The sequence below is a fragment of the Aspergillus welwitschiae genome (assembly GCF_003344945.1).
Source record: "Aspergillus welwitschiae strain CBS 139.54b unplaced genomic scaffold BDQ94scaffold_2, whole genome shotgun sequence".
NCBI lineage: Eukaryota > Fungi > Ascomycota > Eurotiomycetes > Eurotiales > Aspergillaceae > Aspergillus > Aspergillus welwitschiae.
The window spans coordinates 862,425-880,146 of record NW_020798696.1 but is presented as its reverse complement, the minus strand read 5'-3'; the positions used below and the strand labels follow the sequence as shown (position 1 = coordinate 880,146).

The 17,722-nt window shown below is 50.6% G+C and overlaps 7 protein-coding genes across 7 annotated transcripts; 3 read left to right on the top strand and 4 right to left on the bottom strand.

Moving 5' to 3' along the window:
• Window positions 1-144: 144 nt before the first annotated feature.
• On the bottom strand, window positions 145-1,910 carry BDQ94DRAFT_45873 (phospholipase D regulator). Its single transcript, XM_026775832.1, has 3 exons — window positions 1,368-1,910; window positions 434-1,292; window positions 145-380 (listed from the first exon to the last, which is right to left on the bottom strand). The coding sequence occupies exons 1-3, from the start codon at window positions 1,633-1,635 to the stop codon at window positions 356-358; spliced, it is 1,152 nt and encodes a 383-aa protein (XP_026631628.1). The 5' UTR covers window positions 1,636-1,910; the 3' UTR covers window positions 145-355.
• Window positions 1,911-2,162: 252 nt separating this feature from the next.
• Window positions 2,163-3,668, top strand: BDQ94DRAFT_45867 (mitochondrial K+-H+ exchange-related family protein). Its single transcript, XM_026775831.1, has 3 exons — window positions 2,163-2,914; window positions 2,999-3,054; window positions 3,116-3,668. The coding sequence occupies exons 1-3, from the start codon at window positions 2,478-2,480 to the stop codon at window positions 3,451-3,453; spliced, it is 831 nt and encodes a 276-aa protein (XP_026631627.1). The 5' UTR covers window positions 2,163-2,477; the 3' UTR covers window positions 3,454-3,668.
• Window positions 3,669-3,840: 172 nt separating this feature from the next.
• end3 (cytoskeletal adaptor protein SagA) lies at window positions 3,841-5,467 on the top strand. The gene is made up of 3 exons (XM_026775830.1): window positions 3,841-4,193; window positions 4,324-4,558; window positions 4,634-5,467. Exons 1-3 carry the CDS (start codon window positions 3,954-3,956, stop codon window positions 5,371-5,373), a joined length of 1,215 nt encoding a protein of 404 aa, XP_026631626.1. The 5' UTR covers window positions 3,841-3,953; the 3' UTR covers window positions 5,374-5,467.
• Window positions 5,468-5,827: 360 nt separating this feature from the next.
• Window positions 5,828-9,074, bottom strand: BDQ94DRAFT_45850 (putative SNF2 family helicase/ATPase PasG). The gene is made up of 4 exons (XM_026775829.1): window positions 8,614-9,074; window positions 7,676-8,533; window positions 6,869-7,613; window positions 5,828-6,795 (listed from the first exon to the last, which is right to left on the bottom strand). Exons 1-4 carry the CDS (start codon window positions 8,821-8,823, stop codon window positions 5,930-5,932), a joined length of 2,679 nt encoding a protein of 892 aa, XP_026631625.1. The 5' UTR covers window positions 8,824-9,074; the 3' UTR covers window positions 5,828-5,929.
• A 994-nt stretch (window positions 9,075-10,068) lies between these two features.
• BDQ94DRAFT_179643 (uncharacterized protein) lies at window positions 10,069-11,710 on the top strand. Its single transcript, XM_026773435.1, has 2 exons — window positions 10,069-10,422; window positions 10,488-11,710. Exons 1-2 carry the CDS (start codon window positions 10,148-10,150, stop codon window positions 11,638-11,640), a joined length of 1,428 nt encoding a protein of 475 aa, XP_026631624.1. The 5' UTR covers window positions 10,069-10,147; the 3' UTR covers window positions 11,641-11,710.
• Window positions 11,711-11,859: 149 nt separating this feature from the next.
• BDQ94DRAFT_165719 (hydantoinase/dihydropyrimidinase family protein) lies at window positions 11,860-13,394 on the bottom strand (the record flags this gene model as incomplete). The annotated part of the gene is made up of 2 exons (XM_026770382.1): window positions 11,860-13,155; window positions 13,218-13,394. The coding sequence occupies 2 exons, from the start codon at window positions 13,392-13,394 to the stop codon at window positions 11,860-11,862; spliced, it is 1,473 nt and encodes a 490-aa protein (XP_026631623.1).
• Window positions 13,395-15,359: 1,965 nt separating this feature from the next.
• Window positions 15,360-17,420, bottom strand: BDQ94DRAFT_156488 (uncharacterized protein; the record flags this gene model as incomplete). The annotated part of the gene is made up of 2 exons (XM_026768628.1): window positions 15,360-16,841; window positions 16,923-17,420. 2 exons carry the CDS (start codon window positions 17,418-17,420, stop codon window positions 15,360-15,362), a joined length of 1,980 nt encoding a protein of 659 aa, XP_026631622.1.
• Between the last annotated feature and the right edge of the window lie 302 nt (window positions 17,421-17,722).

The window sequence follows — 17,722 nt, the reverse complement described above, 5'->3', positions numbered from 1 at the left end:
TGTACATAATGTTCTTCTCGTATATGCACAGTGATCGTGTAATCCAAAAAACAAAGAAATCAGATTTTCCCTTTCCGACCCAATGCTTTGAAACTCCAACCGACCACCACAAGAGACACAAACTCCTTAATTAAGCTCACGAAGCAAGGATATAGCGCCTAGTCAAAGTAAACGGGGGAATGCGAAGAAATTGAAAGATGTTGAAAGGGGTAAGCCAAGAAAGGAGAAGGAAAAGAACTACTGGAAAAGCAACTTGGGTATTAATGTGGTGAAAGGGGGGAAATAAAAATGCCCCAGAGGGACTATAATAGAGAAATGAAGAAGGGAGATATAGGTATACTGTAGAGCTGCAACTTCATGAAGCAACTCGTTCGACAAGTCTAGATCGAAGCTGTCAGTATCGACATCTGTGTAGCATGGCAGATTCTCGTACCTGAGGACACTGATAGAAAAGGTGGTGAGCCAGGCTAGCAGCGCAATCAGCAGCACACAAGCTAGGGCGATCTGCCGGTCGCATATTGCGTCGTTTTTCGGCGCAACTTCTTGGTTCACTTCAGCCATTGTACATGCGCCCCTCACGGTCGAGAGTGATTCGAACGCCAAACTGAGATTGGCGGAGTCGAACACAATGAAAAAGATATCCAGAAGAATGAGTCGTGCCTTGGCGGATGGAGAGCGAAGACCCAACGGCTTGGATGTGTATTCGTCAAATGTAATGTAAACGAGGTAGACCAAGGCAACCGCATCGACGATAATCGCCATTAGCGCAGAGGGGCCTTGGGGATGCTGGTACTTCCCTGAGAGATGTTGGATAGAGCCCCCAAGAGCCAATGCAGTGAGGGAAAAACACCACACCGTAAGTCGAAAGATCAATGGGACCATAGGACTCTTGAGAAGCGTGTTGTGGAAGCGCTTGAACCAGATTTCTCGTCGTCGTCTCATCCTCAAGGGGTCTTCGGTATCTTCATCCGGTTCGCCCTGACCTCGCCAAGGTTCAGAATAATCACCGAGATTCTCATTCAACCAGTCCGGCGTGACGGGTTTCTCTTCAACTCCTTGTTCTCGGGGATATGCGATGTCCCTGGAAAAGTTCTTCCAGCGCGACTCGCGCTCTCGTCCGACGATACCTCTGCTACTTTCGCCCTGTCCACTCGAAAGGGTAGGTCTTGATGCCGCATACGGCGAATGGTTGTGCTGGGCGACAACGGCTTCTCCGGGCTGTGATGGAAGCAGCCGATCTGTGACAGCTGCATCTGCCTCGTCCTCCGTATACTCGACCGAACGGATCCATGCTATACAGGTTATCGTTGGTTAGCTGACTTCACCCGGTGGATCCGAGATCGATCAGGACACAAAGGGAAACTCACCTGGTAAAGTCCGAGGTTTCTTCCCCATTGCCGGGATGTTGTCGAATTCGCCCACGACTGTACTCTCTGGCGAACGTGAGTGTCCAGCCGAGTAGTCTACTGCATCATGTGGGTGAACGATATCGTTGTCGCTGTGGAGCGCGCCAGTCGAATGGTTCGATTGCGCCGACATCCATTCGGTAGCGGATGGTTGCTCCGACAGCTGTTCGTCGGAGAGCGGAGCGGCATCCGGAGGCTGCAAATGTGAGTCGCGCACATCGTGTGCCATTGCCGTACAGTTCAGCGGTAGTTCCAGGCGAAGGTGCGTCGGCGGGTCGGAAGCTGGGGGCAAGCCGCGGATCTAGTCTGCATCGCCTCAATGTCCCTCGGAAGATTAGCGGGCACCGGGCTTGACTGAAATTTGAGAAGCCTTGGCCCTTGGGAGAGATAGGCTCATCGAGAGAAGAGCAGGACGGGTGAAACAGAGCGACAATGAACTGAAGTCAGCCGCCGCGCGCAGAAGGAGGGGAAAAGAGAGCGAAAGGCTGGGAGGCTGGTTTCAAGAAATTTGGATGATGGAAGCCTACGTAGTAATTCGTCCGGGCTGTAATCTTAGCTGGGGGAGCTAAAGCCCCAACCGGTTAGCTGCGTAACTTACAGCCAGGTACACCTAGCACTTACCTTACCGTACAGCCTGGAGTCAACGATTCTCCATAAATTTGGCAGATGCAGTGTCACGCATACCGTCACAACAGTAAGCTGAATGACGTCTGAGATGCAATTAAGCAAAGCATCATCATCATCACCGCCGCCAATCAATGGTCCGGCTACCTCCACGCATCCATCTCCCGCTACCTTTATTCATTTTCTGATATCAACTCACAGAACGGTAACAACTACTTACCACTCAAAAAAGCCAATTCAGGCCCCGTGACCTTCGCATATCCTCAACAGACAGGAAAGGCATGCCACTTTCATATACGCCCTTGAATCGGTTATTTTCTCTAGTCGATCGCTAGCTCTCCCTGGCTGCCTCCCAAATTTGCCCAAATCAGCCATTGTCGCTGATCCTTGGAAACACGCCACGGCATTCATAATAATCACACAAAACGCATCCCTTCCTCAGTTGCTATGCGACTCTTCGTCATCCCTATCTCGACGCGACAAGCTCTAATCTACGCTCGACCCCTCCGCCGTGGTCCGTCGCAGAAGCCTTCGATACATGATCGGGTCATACAAAAGGCTGCAGAAACGTGGGCGAAATGGGAGGAGGCCGATAAGGGGTGGAAGAAGCATTTAGTATCCTGGGGTAATCGGGTGCAGCAACGCATCCCGTATCAAGAATGGGGTCTGAAAAGTATCCCATCCCTCGCAGCGGTGCGGCGACTTGATGAATCCTACGGGACCAAGAAAGTGGACGTACTTTTCCCAGGAAATGCTATTCGACCGGAAAAGCTTCAAAAGATGCTGCAAGCAATCGCGACGGAGAGACAGGACCTGCATCGCCGAAGGATGTGGTTGAGCTTGCTTGCGACGCCCTTGACCGCTCCCGTTGGGCTTATTCCTCTGTAAGGAGCCCTCTTGGATTACGTTAATCTCACGGACTTGCTTTACCCACATATGCTAATCACATAACCATACTTGTGATATAGTATACCTAATGTCCCTTTCTTCTATCTCGTATACCGAGCATGGTCTCATGGACGAGGTAGGCTGATTTCCCCCGGTTCTTTCCTACCCGTGATAGTTCGAGGACTGACTATTCCAAGCACTCAACGGCTCCAAACATTTAGAGTTTCTTCTAGAGAAGGATATCCTGAATCCGATATCATACCCTGGGCTTGAAGAACTGTACGCAAAGCGCGTATCCTACGCACTGGAGAATACGGGGGTGGATAAACCCATTTCGGAGATGGTAGAGGACGTTGAGAAGAGCGATGACAGATTACTTCTCCGCATGACAGATGCGAAGAAACTAGCTTCGATACTCGAGGCGCCGGATCTTGCGTTGGAAGCTGAGAGGGCCATTATACAGGTGGAGGAAAAGCTGAAGGCGGAAGCGAAGAAAGATGGTGAGGATGGGGCTTCCGAAAAGAAAGATACATGAGTAATGGGAATGTGCATGAGATTTGTGACTCCCAGAAGTGGGATTCCTACATGGCATCCATCAGGGCCCCCATGGCTGCCCCAGGTCCTCCGAGGTCGAGTCAGTACATAGTGTTTTGTAAATGGTGCATGGCGAATGGGGCTTGGAAGCACACGCCCGATTAGAGTGATAGGAAGTATTTAGACGTTTTTGCAAAATAATGAAAAGCACGCGACTCGGGAAGCACTTCATAAATATCAATTTTGAAGCTATTCACTGTCTATCTAGATAACTCGATAAAGTCGATAACTGGAGTACCTGAACGGAACTAACTTGTTCCGGCAATACCAGCGGAGCCATTGCGGGACGCCCGAACCGGATGACGCCCAGCAATCCAGCCAAACATCTTCCCCCCCATTGATTCCCCCCATCCTGTTCACTTCCTTCACTCTTACCTCTTGTCTCCCATTGCTCGGTGTCCTGCTCAATCCCCAAGTCGACAAGCGACTCTGTCTCCAATCATGTCAACCAAGAAGATCGAGCAGTGGGAAATCGAACGGTACTGGGAGATCTTCGCATCGCTGGCAGGCGGCCAGCCGCGTCTGAACAACTCCCAAGCGGCCTCGGTACTCAGGAACAGTCGGCTTCGTGATGACCAACTGGAAAAGGTCTGGGACCTGGCAGATGTCGACGGCGATGGCGAACTTGACTTTGAGGAGTTCTGTGTTGCCATGCGATTGGTGTTCGACCTTGTGAACGGGGTATGTGAGCTCCCCTACTGCGGCGCCTCCCGGCCCTCCTGGTGCTGCATGTCTCCTTTCCCGCCCGCTTCTGCAGTTCAATGATCCCCCACACCATTACGTTCCATGCTAATGTATCCAACCCCCAAAGGAATTACAAGCAGTCCCAAACGTCCTGCCGGACTGGCTCGTGCCCGAATCCAAAGCTCATTTAGTCCATGCGACCCGAGCCCTGAGCGGTCGTCCGGAGCAATTCGAGCGGATAGAAGACGAGGACGATACTCCCGGCTTGAAAGATGGGTTTGAATGGTACATGAACCCGTCTGATAAGTCTAAATATGAAGAAATCTATCTCGCGAACAAAAACCGCCGCGGGGAAATCTCATGTATGTCCGGATTCAAGCTACCCCCCAACTTCTACCTCCCGAGCCTTGAAACTGACATGATGCGGTCTTGTATAGTCGAATCATTACAGCCTCTTTACGACTCCCTCGACGTCCCGGACACGGACATCCGCTCTGCATGGAACCTGGTCAACCCTTCTGCATCCCCGACCATCAACAAAGACGCTACCCTTGCATTTCTGCATATGCTCAACTACCGCCACGAGGGCTTCCGCATTCCCCGCGCCATTCCTGCGTCTCTGCGCGCTTCATTCGAGAACAACCATATTGACTACCAAGTCGACAATGCCCGTCCCGCCCAGAAATGGGGCGCAAGCGGCGATACGGAGACCCTCACAGGCCGGAAGGCCAAGTTCGGAGATACCTATCTGAGTCGGTTGGGTGCTGGAGGAAAGACCTCCTATACACCCAAGGGAACGGATTTCAGCGACACCATCCAGGATGAAGAGTGGGAGAAGGTCCGGTTGAGGCGCGAGCTGGCGGAGATGGAGTCTAAGCTGGATTCCGCTAGGAAGGCCTCCGAAGGCCGACGCGATCGACCTCGAAACGACGGTCGGCCCAACTGGGTGTTGATCAAGAAAGAAGCACTCCAGCTGCTGGAGTACAAGGAGCGGGAGCTACGGGAGCTGCGTGAAGGCGCAGGCCGATCTAAAGACGGCCAGAACGTAGAACGTCTCAGAGATGATGTCAAGACCGTTGGCGAGCAGGTCGAGGGATTGAAGAGCCATCTGGCGCAACGGAAGGAAGTGCTCTCTGATCTGCGGGCACAGGTCGAAGAGGCAAAGTTGTCCCGATAATCATCTAATCTATTCCTCGCCCGACCTACCTTCTCCCGTCCTTGATCCATTTTCTTGAATATACTTTCACCTGGGTTGTTTCCGGTATTTTCTTCACTCGCCGTGAGGCAATGTTCGCTTACGAGCTTTTCTATTGTGTTGTTGTCGTTGTATAGCCATTTTCTTGGCGAGGAGCATCAGGCGCTTAATGGATCGATTCGTGTCTCGTGTGTTTACTATTCTTCTTCATACATGCTTCGCTTTCACTAGAGGTGTGATTTGCTCCCAACCCATTAAGTCCCTCGGTTTGGACTTGCTCTCGCATTACCCGCCTATTACTCCTCTTCCTCTTCTAGTCACCCCCTCTATCTAATGTACAGTACATAATAAGAACGCCCTATAGGCCTAGCCTAGGTTCCGTTTTTCCTCGACCTGACGCCCACCCCATAGTAAGTAGGTCAAAATGTTTGATGATGATAGGCACAAACCGCCTAAACGCCCGCCTTGATGAGAAATGAAAAATAAAGAGAAATCGAGGAGAACCAACATACGGGAAAAGAAAAAGAGGAAAAAAGAATTACTTCCCAATGATCTGCGCCATCAAACCATCCCCATCCCTCTTCGTCTCGACAGCCATAAAAGCCCGTCCAGTAGTATCCAACCCCTTCTCAGCACGAACATACGCCTCCTCACTCCGGTCCGTCAGAATATCCAAATCCTTCTTCGAAAGCAAAGTGGCTGGATCCGCTCCAGCCTCAAAACTCTCATATTCATCCTGCCCCAGCGCCTTCTTCAAGTCATCAACATCATTGGAGCTCAGGCTACCCGGATCCAACAGACTCCGGAACTTGCCCTTCTGGATAACTAGACGTTCGAGACGACGCTTCGAGTCCGCTTTCTCGAGCAGCGTCTGCTCCACAGTTCCCTTTGTCGCGAGCCGATAGACAATGACCGGTTTCGTTTGGCCGATGCGGTGGGCCCGGTCCTGCGCCTGGAGATCCTGCTGCGGGTTCCAGTCAGAGTCGAAGAGGATGACGGTGTCGGCGGCCATGAGGTTGATTCCTTGGCCACCGGCGCGGGTGCTGAGGAGGAAGAGCTTGTAGTTTTTGTCGGTGTTGAAGGCTTTGATTTGGGCACGGCGGTCTTCTTGGCTGACGGCGCCGTCGATGCGGCAGCAGTTCCAGGAGCGGAGTTGCGTGGCCCAGTCTTGGAGGATGTCGAGTTGGGTTTTAAATTGGGAGAAGATGAGGATTTTGTGGCCCTTGTTGAGAAGGCAGGGAACTAGTCGGTCGAGGAGGAGCATTTTGCCTGAGGCTGTGACGAGGGTTTCGTCGATGGAGGTCGGGTCGTCCATCCACGGCCAGTAGAAGTTGTGCGGAGAGTTGCAGGCAAGTCGGGCTTGCATGATGGGGTTTTGCATCTTCTTTTGAGCGATTTCTTTCTCTGGGGGGGTGGGAGGGGGAGGTTAGCTTTTGGGTGTGGGATGAAGGGGGGCAGGGGGAAGGGGAATGCTTACTGGCAAGCCGGATGGTTTTGGCTCTCTCTTGCTCTTCCTGTTCTGTCTCGCTGGGCTTTTCGGCAATGTCCAGGTCTTCTTCTAGCCCTTGCTCGAGTCTGCGAAGTCTAGAGTTGAATTCGCGGTCGCTCAGCTCCTTGTAACTCGACACCTTGCCGCGTCTCCGGGATGTGGGCAATGCTGTACTGGCTGGTGTGGATGAGCGGCTGGATTTGAGACTCTTGTTCGGTGATGAAGCTCCGCTAGTGTCGGCGCTGCGTTTCAGGCTCTGAGATCGTGACGGTCTTCCGCTCTTGGCCATAAGACGCTCTGTGGCTTTTTCCTCGAGGTACTGGCGGCCAGTGCCGTTGAGAATTTCACGGTAGAGGTCCTTCTGTTCTGCTGTTAACGGCGCGTACAGGATGTATTCCCGCTTCTTGGGAAGGGATGTCTCAACGTCGGTCTTCACACGTCTGAGGAGGAAAGGCTTCAAGATCGAGTGCATCGTGGAGACCAGCGTGCGCTTTCGGCGTTCCATGACATCCGTCTGGCCATTGTTGTCCAGCATGGACGAGAAGTCAAACCAGCTCTGGAAGCTGTTGAGATCATTGAAGATCTCAGGTAGAAGGAAGTGTAGCAGTGACCAAAGTTCCGTGATGTTGTTCTGCAATGGCGTGCCCGTGATGAGGAGTCTGTTGGCCGAATTGTAGGTGAGCAGTTCTTTGATCAATTTGCAATTCATGTTCTTCAAGCGATGTCCTTCATCCTGCAGACATGTTAGAGAATCAAATTATCCCAGATGGACTTGCGACGGGGAGTAGAACATACCACAATGATATACCGCCACTGATATTGCGCGAGGAATTTTCGATCGTTCATGCAGATCTCATAGGAAGTGCAGACGACAGGAAAATCCGCACTTCTCTGGTCCTTCATATTCATAAACTTCCTCCTGATCGTTGCACGTTCGTCCCTTGTCCCATGGTACAAGACTGTCTTGATTTCCGGTGTCCACTTTGCGAACTCGTCCACCCAATTGCTCACCGTGCTCAAAGGAGCAGCGATCAGGAAAGGGCCAGATATATTCTTCTCCTTGAAGAAAGCAATTAGAGAGATCGCCTGAACAGTCTTCCCAAGGCCCATCTCATCGGCCAGAATGCCACACAGTCCGTTCATCCAAAGGGACTTGAGCCACTCCAGCCCCTCCAATTGATACTTCTTCATCGTTCCTCCGGTCACCAACTCCGGCTGCTGGGTAGCAACCAGTTCCTGACCACCCAGTGCGGTTGGATTCGCTTCATACTCATCTGCAGCATGTTCCAAAGCTTCCTGGACCGTTGGCTTATCCTCGTCGACCTTCACATCCGCCTTCTTGAAGTAGCTGGAGATGGTGTTACCATTCGCAGCCGCAGAAGAAGTAGGCTTCCTTCCCCGGCCCCTCCTGGTCTTACTGGTCTCCTGTTCTTCCTCCTTCTTCCCTTCTCCAGCAGTAGCTTCCGTTGACGTGGCAGCTGACTGCCTTGCACTTGTGCGCGTCTGTCGCCGTCCCACCGGCTCGCTAGCACCCTTGGGTTTGGTTTCGGTCTTTTTCACTTGCTTTTGTTGCTGTTGTTGCTGCTTGGCTGCTTCAAGTCTCGCCTCCTCCTGCTGTTTCTTCATTTTGTCCGCCATGATCGCAACGAAGACCTATCAGGAGATAGCAAACACATCAGCAATAGTTCTGCGCCACCCAGATTTTCTCCAGGCCCAAGATCGAACAATCGCACCTCACTAGTGTTCAGAAGGTGCATCAGCGCCTTCGCCTTTACATCCATCCCCTCAATGTCCTCCGATATATCCATCTTGTCCTGCGGCGCTGTTTTCTGATCTTGTCCGGGTTCGTCTGTCATCGGCGTGGACGCATGCGAAGAGCCTGATCGGGGGGCGAATTCATCCAGGGAGTCGGTCCCGGTAATGGGAGTATCTGGATTCGACATCTTTCCACTTCGATTTTGCGTGTTTCACGTGTATCGCTTATAAGCCCTGTCGTTCAGCTAGGACTTCCTTCTGCGCAGTCGATCGATGTCGCAATCGCCTCCCACAGCGAAAACCGGAGCAGAGTTGAACCTGTCCAATTGCAGGCTCACTAAAAAAGCTTATGGTGACTTTCTTTCCCGGTGTCCTGCAACTCCGTAAAACAAGAGACGATAATGATGCCCTGTGAATGGGACCAGAGCATCAACACTGGGCACAGCCTGCACGCATGACGGACGGGCGGCGCGCCTTTGTTCTCCCACGCGGATTTTCGCGTCAGCGCACGGACCATCTTTAAATGGGCTTTTTGCCTTTGACATGAACGACCACTTCTTTCACATGAAAGCACGCTGCTTGGTGTAGTAATGCCAAGGATGTTTCATAGTCCAGGTACTTGTGGGCCTCACTGATCATTCTAACAATGAATCGTTATTTGACAATGCATCGTGGTGCTGTTGTATGCAAAATTAGTTCTGGAGGGCCCGAAAGAGCAGTGCATATCTGTGAATTTTCCCGGCACATAAACAATCTAAATCATGCATGGCTGTGTGAAGTGCAAGTTGCTTTCAAAGCACAGCCAACATACCCTATACCCTCTTTCCTTCCCCCAGTGACGCCTTCGTTGCCTTGCATCGGAACATTCCAAGCATCAAAATGTCTTCTTTGTCCTGATGCAGAAAGAAATCCACGCCGTGGTGCTGACGTTCTTCGACGCCCTTTGCTAAGCTCTAAATCGCTTCTCTTAGAAGGGACTACACCTGTCACTTCCTAAGATAGGAGCGGGAGATGTCTTCCATGGGGAACTCCAAAGGATTTGCCACCATGGCTGAAAGCCGGTATCCTCAACATACAAATGAAGAACACCACCGGACCATGAAAGGAGTTCTTAGGTCTCCTTTGTATATCTTTGAGACTGATTTGTTCTCTGTCATAAATGGAAGTTCTGTAGCACCATGAGTGCTGGGATACTATCAGGGATATTCCAATCTGCTCTTTATGGCGGCATGATGCCCTTCTGAGATGTCACTGCATTGAATGACAGTTTCCTACTAATCCAATAGAATCCTCTAGGGGCCTTCCAATCAATATTGCATACCACATACAAAGGACTCCTGTGGACTTTGATACCTGAGCTTCCTCCACATATCCATGCTACAACATATAAGATACTGAGGGACAACATTAAACCCTTCAACTTCCGGCTCGCTCATTTCAGTGCAGGCCCCGCTGAAATCAAGCTAAGCAAGAAATAACAACTCTTCGCAAGATAGACTACGCTCAGGCATCATGGATCGATTGCCCCTCGAACTGCATATACGAATCGGCCGACATCTGCGCACCCAAGATTTATACCAGCTGGTTCTCGTCTCAAAATCATATCATTCCACTTTCACCCCGGAGCTTTACCGCGAGATCATGATTTCGGGAGAATACCAGGAGTCTAACACCAATTTCTACTGGCCATCTGCCCCGGTAACGCGCAAGAGCCGCCCTCCTGGCCGATGTCTCCCTTATGCCCTTAGTGAACACCCAGTCCTTGCTGGTTTCGTCCGCTCACTGGTGTTGCTCCCACTCGCACACCAGGGTTCTCCACAACTCAAGCCGTCACGAGCTCTTCAAGAAACAGATTGGCTAGACTCCTTGCTCCCCATCCGGTGACCAGACAGACAATCCTGTGTTGGCAAAAGGCCCTTGATTCTGACGAAAAACTCGATTCTCGCCAGCCCCTGAGAAATCCCTGGTTCGCCCTGCTATTGCTTCAGCTCAAGAATCTACGGCGTCTTTCTGTTTATTTGCCATGCGAGGAACGCGTGTCTGGACTAAACTACACCTCTGCGACGCCTTATTTTGGCAGCGTCATCCATGGGGCAGCAAAACCCGGATCAGGGATCCTCCCCCGCTTGACCCATCTCACTATCAACGAAGCTCACTTACAGTGGCATCATAAGCGGTCAGGTATACCCCTGAGTCAGCTAACACCATTTCTTCGGATCCCTTCCCTGAGATGTATACGTGTTAGGCAGCTCACTGAGAATAATAAGCAAGCTCTCCCTCGCGACTTCAGCTGCGGAATAACCCATATTGATATCGAACAGTGTGATAAAACCATCACTCAATTGCCACGCCTCCTCTCGGGGTGTTCAAAGCTCGAATCCTTCACATGGGCGCTCGAGGAGTCAACACATCATTTCTATAATGACCCGCACAGTCCTGCTTACCACTGGAATCCTAACTGCGTGTATGCTCCTCTTTACGAAGCCCGCTCCACGCTGCGGCACCTTACTATGATATCTTATGAGTGCAGTGGCAACATGGCCCTCTTTCACGATCTGGAGTATCCCCAGCCAGCATACTTCGGGCCCCTGTGTGACTTTCCTGTCCTGGAAACCCTAAAAATGCCGATGGTTAATCTAATGCCTTTTCATCCCGGCACACATGTCCCGGTTTCTCCTCTGTGGGAGACTCTCCCAAGCTCGCTCAAGTCCCTATCCATATACGGGTGTCTTTTGCAGAGTTCGCATATGCTGTGCGACGAGCTGGAAGACTTGGCAGCACATTGCCAGACACATTTCTCTCTGCTTAATATGGTGTACATCGTGTATTCCAGTTTTGAGAAGATCAATGGGCAGCAATGTAGTGCCTGTCGCGGCGAACGTTCTACTAAGTACGATATGGTCAAGCGAGACCCAGTGATCGATGGGTGGCTTGAAGCATTGAAAGTCAGGTTTAAAATGCTCGGGGTCATTTTGGCCGTCAATGAATCCATGAATTGGTTCTGAACTTAAATTGGTGGTGGTAGCTGGGTATTATATAGAGCTGTCCGAACATAGCTTGTAATTATGATTAGAGCCTGAATCTCAATACCACTTCGCTGTTTTTTAGGTCAATATTAACTACCCGTATATTATAAAGTTGACTGTACTAGGCAAATGTCCATCTCTGTAAGTGGGTGATCTTCATACTATCCCCATAAGTCCTCTAACTCTAAGAGGCAAAAACTAAAACCTCGTAAAATCTAACTCGGACTGCTCACGGCAAAACGCACTGCGCCCTCTCTTCAAAAACTTCCCGTAGCCCTTCCTGCCTACAACGCCTCCATTATCTCGATCCCAGACGACCTCCCCACGCAGCAGTGTATATCGCGGCCACTGGGTTATCATGTGCCCTTCATACGGCGTATAGTCCACATTGTGATGTAAAGCAGAATTCGTAATAGGGAATGGCTCCTGAGCAGAAGGATACCAGATCGTGAGATCCGCATCGGATATACCCGGGATGATCGAGCCTTTCTGCGGATAAAGTCCGTACAATTTGGCCGGATTGGTGCTCGCGACTTCAACGAACTTCTGAGGTGTGAGTCGGTTGGAGTTCCAAACTAAGGGCAGGCGCGTTTCAACTCCCGGGCAGCCATTAGGGACGTTTCGGAAACGGCCTAGAGGTTCCTCGCCGGTGACGGCTATCTTCTTTCCGTTGACATCGTCGTCGTAAACGTATGGGCTGTGGTCAGAAGAGAGGATCGTGAATGTCCCATTCTGCAGCCCTGTCCAGATATTTTCTAGGTCGTCTTCACCCTCGCGTGGTGGAGGTGAACATATGCATTTGGCGCCCTCGAAACCGAGCTTTTCGAGGTCTTTCCTGGTCAGAAATAGATATTGCGGGCATGTCTCAGCGAAAATAGGCCATCCGCTTGTCTGGGCGGTGCGGATGGTGCTTGCGGCTACTGGGGAGGAAACGTGGACGATAAGAATTGGTGTTTCGATGAGTTGGCTCAGAGATATGGCTCGGCTGGTAGCTTCACATTCTAGGATTTGGGGTCGCGAGGCGGCATGGTATTTTGGTTCAGTTAACATGCGTCTCTCAAGCTGCTCGGTCATCCAGGTGAGCATGTCGCCGTTTTCAGCATGGACTAGTATGGTTACTCCATCGATGCGGCCTTGCATCAAGACATCCATGACCTGGCTGTCACGTAGTTGTAGAGACTCGTAGGTCATGAAAATTTTGGCTGAGGACACGCCGCGTTCGCGAAGTATGGAAAACTCGTCGAGAACCTCTCTGCTTGGGTTTGAAATCATAAGGTGAAGAGAATAATCACAGTATGCAGCATTGTCGGCTTTCTTTTGCGCCTTTTCCAGCGCCTTGACTAAAGATGGATCAGATTTATCCTGGGGAGCAAATGCGATAATGCTTGTTGTACCACCAGCAATGGCGGAGCGGCTTCCTGTTGTGAAAGTATCGGACGCTTGACCCTGGCCTCGCGGTTCAGCCAAGTGGACATGGGCATCAATGCCGCCTGGCTAGTAGTGAATTGTCAGCAAATCGAAATCATCGCTGCGCAAACTGTTTGGATCGAACATACCATAACATATGCACCCTCGGCGTCAATAACTCGAGATGCGCGAGCTATAGCCAGGGACCGCGCAGGAGCAAGTATAGCAATCTTGCCATCCTTAATTCCGATGTCATACCGACCAACATCGGCGGCCGTCACGACGGTGCCATCCAGCACAACACAATCAAACGAAGTGGTGAGCATTCTGGGTGCCAACGCGGCTATTTCAGCTTATGCAACCCTCTAGGGAGTGGACTAAGGTATTGGAATCGTAGAGAAGCAGATGAATGTCCTTATGTATGGTGCAGTGATTTATCGTTCAAGTCGAAAACAACGTGATACCATTAAGGATACCAGGCAAACAATGGCCGGGCACTCAACGTAAACCGCACAACTCGATCTTGACAGACCCACCTATCTCGATTTTGATCAGTAGGGGATGACCTTATGCCCACTATGGACCCGTTTTCTCGGTGCTTTAAACTACCTTTATAGGCCTCCCAAAAGTATCCAGAAACTGGGAGACTATCGCCAGATCTATCTCCGAACTGAGATCATAGGTGCTGGTGGCTGTTAGATCCTAGGGTGGAGGGCTCCAGCGTACGTAGGCCACCACTGTTGTCGAATAACCAAGTCGTCCAGCCGAGCAAAACAGGTTTATTGCCCGTTGCAGATAATATCCCCATTGTTAGGCCAGCGTCATGTGGCGTCGCGGTGATTAAGGTTATCGGTTCAAGTACCATCAACTTTCTTGTGGATACAAGTACCTTCGTACACACTCTTACTTGAAACTGAGCACCTGATCATCTGGGCCTTGTAGGTATTATGTACGCTCAGTAAGTTTGCCGAGAAGTGAACCCACAGAGAAGGGCACAGCCAGCCTAACAACTCAGGTATGACACCGCCGAGAAGAATCCTCTGATTCTGCGAGGGCTCTGGTGGATACACGATTTCAGAGGAATTGTGCATACTCCGGTAGCATCTCGCCTCTCTCCTGGCAGGCTATTATCACGGTGCAATACTCCTTTAATCAGGCCTCGGTCACAAGCCCCAATTGGCTATCCTTCCTCCTGTCTCAATAGCATTCGGGGCTAGATAAATTTTTGGCTGGGCTCAGTTGGAGGCCTGTTGTCAGCTCGGCACTTCGAAGTAGTGGCTCTTGTCGACTGCATCTCTCGCTTGATGTCAATGACCCGTTCATCCGCTTGTAGGAGTGGGCCATGATTGCTGGCTCAAATGGCTTGAAATCAAGTAATGGTTCCACCCCAGCTCCTGCCTTTCACGTATTGGATTCTTTGCCACCTGTAAACTGATTAGGTATGCTTTTTCGAATTGAGAAGAGTTGCCCTTGTGCCGACCATATCCGAAGAAATAAACCTAGCAGGCCGAGGACAAGGTCAGCAGGCCTCTTCGAAGTGAAGAGTAATGGCAGTACCCGATGAGCAAGGTTTTGTCCTCGAGACGCTCTTACCTGGAGGTCATTGAGGGGTCGCTGACATGGATCATGAATCCTGAACCTAATGGGCTATAGGCCGCATACCTAGATAAATGAGATGGGGAGTGCAAAGATGAAGAAGTGAAGAGACGGAGAATGAGCAAGGAGATCTCCCGTGAGTCGTGGAATAAAACCACGCGGCGTGTCCTGGCTTTGTCTTGCGCACCCCAGATCCACAATTATTTTGAAGTGAGTGCTGTCCTGGGCTCTCCTTGACCTCGCGTGCTTCTGGCTACTTGTAGTTGCCAATCTTGGACTTCCATCGCCAACAATATCACTCTCGATGGGCTCGCAGTCGTCGGCTTAAAAATGTGAAAGCCTTAATCCGCTGGGAGCGGCTACAAACCTAAGAAAACCAGTAATAGAGATATGTCCTTTCGGACGGAGAAATTCAAAGATCTAGGTTGTATGATGTAGCTCAGATCCATTTTTGCGGCCAGTTATTCACTACGGTCGATAATACTCTTTGCTGCGTGCAAATTACATTTGATGATGAAGGAGCACACCGGGAAATATGGGCAAGGTAAGTGGTGAGGAGTCTTCATCAGCAAGGGTCTACTCCTAGCAAATTCTAGATCTTCTGGTCAGTCTGATTCAGGTACCATTGCTCTGGGGACGGGCACACTCGATCTTCCGTCGTAATTTGCGTCCTCACTAGAAATTCTTATGAGCGGCTATACAGGTAGAAGTACGACCTCATCATAGTCGTCGTCGTCGTGGCTATCCTCACTGTTGTCATCCCCATCGCTCGTTTTATCCGGTGCGTGCACTATGTCTTCTTTGGAGACTGATGGTTCAACTGAACGTTTCGGGGGTGTTCCAGGCCTCGGGTCTTCGCTTGGCACCTCATGACCAGAATCCTCGTCGACTGATTCTCTGAGGTCCTTCCTTGCTTCCAGTGGGGGCTGCAATGCTCTGCTTACACGTGGTGATTGTTTGTTCTCATCTGTGGGAAGACACTCTGAGCTTGTGGTAGATACTGCTGTGTCTGGGGTGGCTTTGGGGGTCCAGATAATGGGGCTAGAGGCTCTCCCTGAATCGGATAATGTAATATACGTGTTGTCACTGCTTGGCTTGGGAGGTATCCCTTTACGTACTTCCGATGCTGAAGTTCCGTGTCGTGGGTCAAGCCTCGAAGAAAAGGCGGTTTCGGCTGCACGCCTGTCGGTTATGTTTTCATAAGAAAACCTGGTCGGAGGAACGAAGGCTGCATTATGAGAATTCCTGGCGTTGGTTTTGTTGCCGTGGCTATTATAAAACGTTCCAAGGAGTGGTCGTGGCTCGTTAATGGAGAGACTCGTCAGAGGCATCTCCCAGGGTTTCAATGCCAGTTTGGAATATCTCCATCTCATATCACAAACATGAGCAGCTTTCTCCGCGCCAACACTCAGGCGACACGGTTCACTCCCGCGAGGGTCATGATACACTACCTTTTGTCTGGGTTGACTATCTTTGTGGCATTGCCGGGGCTTGTTAAAACGGAACTTGTGTAGGTACTTGTTCCTCTCAGAGTTCGGACAGTATGCCGCCATTATTTCCGCCTGTAACGTGCAGTTATCATTCGGGTCAGGCACATTGATGTTTGTATCCTCCCCTGCCGGTACATCTGCATTAATCGTTGCACTGTCCACAACGCGTTGCTGGGTTCTCTGGTCACCATCTAGACACGGCTCAATGTCATGGTCTTCGAGTGCCTGCCAAGCAGACGTACCATTACCCCATTCTCCTGCATACTTGCGGTCGAGTCCACGCGTGCGCAGAAACAATTCGGCATCTAGCAGCTCACTTGCCTGGCATAATAAAATGTCCGAGTTGAGATTATCCTGTAGTTTGCCGGAAATCTGACGAGAGATTTTGCTGAAGATACCCTGGTGAGGAACACGATTATGTCCACGTATAGTATTGTCGACTCGCAGGAGTGCCCTCAGTTGCCTTTCTCTCATATCTTCCAATTGTAGATCTTCCTTCCTAGCTTGCTGATCCCACTGGCGAATATTCTGCTGAATTTCCTCACGCTCCCCTACCGTTAGCCCCAGTAAATGGCATACGGTTGGCCAGTTGAATTCTTGGAGCATATTGTCGATGATCTCAACTTGAATTCTTGGGGAAAGGTCGCCCCATTCTCGTGGTCGGGAAGGAGGTGGTGCCGAAGAAGTCTATGTAAAATAAAATTTTGTTAGGAGATTGGTGGTTAGAAGATGAAAGAAGGGGGGGAAAGCCGTTTATGCTCGACGTACCTCTATATTCTCCTCGCCAGGGGCATCGGCCATGATCTCATCCACATCGCTGTCCATTAGATATCTTTCAATTGACGACTCCCGGCCAATATCAGCAAGAATGGTCATATTTCTCCTGTAGACTGGGTTAAGGTCCCCATTGCTTAAGAAACAATTTTCTCCTGATTCTAAGGGTCTGATCTGTACGCCTGTATTTGCCTCCCCCACACGCTTGTCCTCGGTCTTTTCATCACCTTTCTCCTGCTTCCTGGGGCGCTTGGAGGGGTCTTCCTCTTGCTCATTCCAATTTTCCGTTTCTTTATTGCGTAGGCTGAGGGGAGACGAATGATCTAGCGTCGGAAACGCTGCCGGAGGTAGGTTGGGATCGAACTGAGTGCTATGAATGCAGTCCTGGTTTTCTTGATTTTGTGGTGCACGTAAAGATTTCTGTGTACATGGACTGTAGAACTGGTCTTGGTTGAAGCGCTTCGGTGGACGAATGCTGCTTCGAAGTTGCATGGTGCTCTTGGGTGAAAATGGAGTAAACATTGCTAGAGATATGTAAAGTCCCTGTGGAATAACGATGAGATGCTAAAGTGTCATCAATCTGATGTATCAGTTCATGGAGTGGGGAGGTGAAGGTGAAGGCAGAAGTAGTGGCATTGAGCAGGGCAGTGAATGCTATTTCATAGTTGACGGGCTGAAGGCGCGCCTTCACTCGGCTTCACAGCAGCTGCTCTGCGTGATGAACTTCTCAGGGAGAAATCCGGAAAAGAAGACGAATAGAAATGAGACATATATATCGATGGCCTTTACATGCG